The sequence below is a fragment of the Penaeus monodon genome, chromosome 21 (assembly GCF_015228065.2).
Source record: "Penaeus monodon isolate SGIC_2016 chromosome 21, NSTDA_Pmon_1, whole genome shotgun sequence".
In the NCBI taxonomy this organism is placed as follows: domain Eukaryota; kingdom Metazoa; phylum Arthropoda; class Malacostraca; order Decapoda; family Penaeidae; genus Penaeus; species Penaeus monodon.
In genome coordinates, this window is record NC_051406.1 from 20,050,546 (window position 1) to 20,055,062 (window position 4,517).

Below are 4,517 nucleotides of genomic sequence, written 5' to 3' on the forward strand. Positions count from 1 at the left end.
AAAGAAGGGGTTTCATGATAAAGAATATAAAGCCTGATTGAATAGTTAAATGTTTGCCTTACTGGAATTTGAAATCTTAACCATTGTTGGAGCATGGATGCTGTATTCATGCAGTCCTGTTCTGGATAATTGTATGATTTTACAAATTATGCAATGTGTTTAAATTTGAAATATAATTCAGACTTTGGTCAGTAAAATTAGATAGATCAGGCTTAGCATTAGATTCAAATTATGCAACTTGGATTTAGTTGCATTGATCTGCATTTCTTATGGCCCCATCCACTCGAGGGTGCTTTCAGCACTGCCAAATAGACATTAGTGTAAATGGCCTCTCCCCTCAATCATGATTAGTAGACGCAAGTAAATACAAGCAGAGATGGAATTGCAGGCGAAAAAAGTACTACAGTAGTTTAACCTTGTTTTCCTGCCTGTGATGTCCCCTTAACAATGTGTCCCATTGTGCCTGTTAAATTCCACTTGTGTGGACAGGCCTTTAAACCTGTGATAGGCACATTAGGCAGGCTTGCCTGAGGATTGACAACAGGGTTGAGCAAACTAGTAGCTGATCAACCAATTTCACTCCCAGGTTGGTTGGTTTAACCAGTAGATCGTCTGTGCCTGATGTCCCTTTCTAGGGCATGTCCACTAATCATGCTTATTTGTTTGGACATGCCATAAGTGGATACAGGTGTAGATTGTCATAAGAAAAACCCTAGGCAGACCATCAAAATTCCTGTGCTCATTCTCTTGTGGACCCAGAACAAGTGTGCCTGGGAACTGCTGTCTGGTTAAATATGCAAGAATTTGTGGTAGTGCTGGTAGGCACAACTGAATAGATCCCTAATGGGTTGAAGTTCGTACTTAATACTGCATGGTGGGGGGATATAGGCTCAGGTCTGGTAAGTTTTACTAGATCTAGTAGTGAATCCTAGTTATGTAGGTCTAATAGAAGGGGGCACACTTTTTTTGTATCCACAGGCAGACATCAGTTGAGGTTAGGACTAGGGTTATCAGATTATTGAAATTTGTGCTCTATGGAAAAACTCCCAGTAACTTATGGAAATAATGATTTTGGGTTTGGGGGAATAAAGTCATGTTAATGTAAAAATATTGTTTAGGCAGTTTAGGCAAATTTTTTTCTTGCTACTTGAAAAGAAGTACAGAAGCAAGAAATGTCCATCAGTCTTGATATCGAGTACATCAGCTATTATGAATCCTCTCCACAACACCTGTTTATATCTTGTTGGGGGGGGAGGTAGAACTTTGCTCACATTTTTTTTTCTTTCCACCATACATTAAAAAATCCATATACTGTATCACCTTTAATAGAAAATCTAAAAATGGGGAAAGGTGCACAGTCCTGGAACTGAGCCATTTGGTGGTTTGCCATAGTTACTCTGCTTATTTCTTCTCTGTTTGTGCCTGCTTTACAATGGGATTTGGTAACTTTTACTCACACAGACACTGCTCCTCTTCTAGATGGGGCCTAACTGGTTTGAACAGTAGAAGGTTCTAACAATTTAAACATACATTTTGAGGGTTACAACTGATTCTAAATGTTTTTTGAAATTAACAATCTGTAAAGGAAACTAACAGTATAATTTACCTTAAAGGATTTTTGCTTAATTAGGTACAAGATTAGCATTTGCTAAATAGTTATGTAGACACCAAGCAATTATCTAATGTTTGTATTCTCAGTAATGGAGGTTATTCATGAATACATTAGGAAAGTCCAAGGTATACAATACATTCATCAGTAAATCTGAAATTAATTCTTACAGCACAGTGAAAATTCATAATTTTATAATGAATTTATCCTCATTACATGACTGCAATATGGTCAGACTAAAAAGACAGGTACAACTATCCAAAATAAATGTACAGTGACATGCAATGTTAAATTATATATATTCTTTAACAGTATCTTTATTTGTATAGAAGCATCTTAGTTCCTACGCTTTTTCAGTGAAGTCTGTATTGGATTACTGTGTGTACATGAAATTGTGATAATGTATACTACCCTCATATTAGAGGGTACTGGTGGATTGGTTTTCAGCTTCCCAACTGTTCTTGTTTGTGTGTGTGTGCAATGGATGGCAGGCAATTTACAAATGCACAAATATTATAAAATGAAATTGTTTTTCTATTTTTGTGTATAAATGAAGTATTTTTGTTAGCATTTGTCTGTACTGATACATTGCCAATAGTTGTTCAAGTCAGTTTAATTCAGGAATTAAGAAGTGTATAAAAAATGTATATTTCTTCTTTTAAGAAAGTAATATCCATTTGTAAGTGTACAAATTAGTTCTTAACAGTGCTTAGCTCAGTTTTTATTGGGACAATGAAAATTTGTGAACAGTTATCAGTTTAGTTTAATTTAGAATTTAAATTTGTGTATGGAATGAAACTTCCTTTTTTAGAAACAAGATTCATCCAATACTTAATGTATAACTGCAATAGGTGTCTGGTAATCTAATGGTGCTAATGATTCTCTAGCTAGCAATACAAGTTTTCTTGTCTGTTTTACATTTTCAGTTTGATGATTATTAATATCCTATCACATGGGTACAACATGCCTTTCAACTATACATACTTGAGATTCTATTTTGTTTCTTTTTGTATAGGTGTTTGCTCTCACACATTCATGTAATGTTCACTTATGAAAATTTCAGTAATTAAGTTTACTTAAATGATTGTGGTATTTAAAATATATTTCAACTTTTTTCATAGAAATATTTTAAATTAATAACTTAGTGAGTTATTGTTAATGCAAATTATTTGGTTAATTTTAAATGTATTGTTTATAAATATACACTGAACAATAGACAATTTATTACTATTGTTTTTGTTTGTAGCCATATGCAAATCTTTGATGGCAACTTGTATTTCATGGTTGATCAATGTTGTAGCTTATGGATGTAAGCTTTTGGATATTATATTTTGCAGTTATTCGTGACAAGACTGTAGCTGACTATACTTCCTTCAATCATATTTGGAATAGCTGGGTGACAAAATGTGTCATATTGATAAAGTATTTGTGTGGTAAATTAAAGCAATAAAATGATACAAACTCTCTTCTTCATAATGCACTAATGACCTCTATCTGATGATAATACAGACAGTTTTAGGTGCTGAATCTACCTCCTTTTCATATAATGAAGATGTAATTGGGTAGGTCAGATTTACCCTTCATATAAAATCATTTGCTTTCCAGATTAAGCAAGGATATCACTTCAGAGATCAGGTGATGGTGATGTGAGCAGGATATGCAGATACTCTGAATATTGGTGGTTCTTCATATGTAGTAGGTAACTTAAGCATGACAATTTTGCAGGTTAGTGGAGATTTTTGGTGATGTGAACACTGCACATGGACTGCAGAGCTTGAATGACTACCTAGAAGAACGTAGTTACATCTCCGGCTTTGCACCTTCCAAGATAGATGTTGATGTATTCTCTTCCTTGGGAAAAGCCCCAGATGAGAAATACAACCATGTGCTTCGATGGTATAACCACATTCAGTCCTTAGGAGTGGAGTTGAAGTTAACTCTGGGAGAAGACCCAACAGATGCTCAGGTCTTGCTAGAAAACAAAATGAATGAGCAAAAAAATTCATGCATGTTGTTTAGGGAGAATGCATCAGCAGCAAAAGGAGGGAAAACTAGGTGTTCAGCACCAAGCAAGATTGAAGAGCAGAAAGAAGAGGCAGTAGTTAATGATGATGAATTTGACTTATTCGGTTCTGATGATGAGGAAGACCAGGATGCTACAAGAGTACGTGAAGAGAGACTAAGAGCATATGCTGAGAAAAAGTCTAAGAAACCTGGACCAATAGCGAAATCATCAGTGATGCTCGATGTTAAGCCGTGGGATGACGAAACAGATATGAAGGCAATGGAAGAACTGATTCGATCTATCAAGATGGATGGTCTTTCATGGGGTGCCAGTAAGCTATCCCCTCTTGCCTTTGGAATTAACAAATTATCAATCTTGTGTACTGTAGAAGATGAAAAGGTCTCTGTAGATGACCTAGTTGAGAAGATTTGTGAATTTGAAGAATTTGTGCAATCTGTTGACATAGCAGCATTTAATAAGATCTAAATAGGTAATTGGTATTTACATTAGCATTGGTGCTACTGGACTTTTTCAAATGTTATGAATGCTCATGGAATGTTGAATTTTGAAAGAAAAAGTTTGTATACACTATGAAAAGGGTCATCTTTGTCAAGACCAACGACCTTTACAGAAGTACCTATGGTAACATTAATTGAATTTAACAACTATGATGAAAATCTGGTCCTTTTAGTTCTGTTTTCTTGGTAACAGTCATTTGTGTTCATAAAACAACCAAGTCAATAGTATTTAATACATACGGGTCTAATCTGATGTTATGAATGAATCATATTAAACCTATCAAGACAAGCTAGTGTTTAGTTGGGGGATTCAATCATACAGTCTAAAACAGTACATTATGGGAACAATATATTTAATTTCTGAACTGAGACAACAAGGTGTTTA

General features: G+C 34.8%; 1 protein-coding gene across 1 annotated transcript; it reads left to right on the top strand.

The window, feature by feature from the left end:
- Positions 1-6: 6 nt before the first annotated feature.
- LOC119586322 (probable elongation factor 1-beta) lies at positions 7-4,395 on the top strand. Its single transcript, XM_037935034.1, has one exon. The coding sequence runs from the start codon at positions 3,594-3,596 to the stop codon at positions 4,098-4,100; it is 507 nt and encodes a 168-aa protein (XP_037790962.1). The 5' UTR covers positions 7-3,593; the 3' UTR covers positions 4,101-4,395.
- Positions 4,396-4,517: the final 122 nt, after the last annotated feature.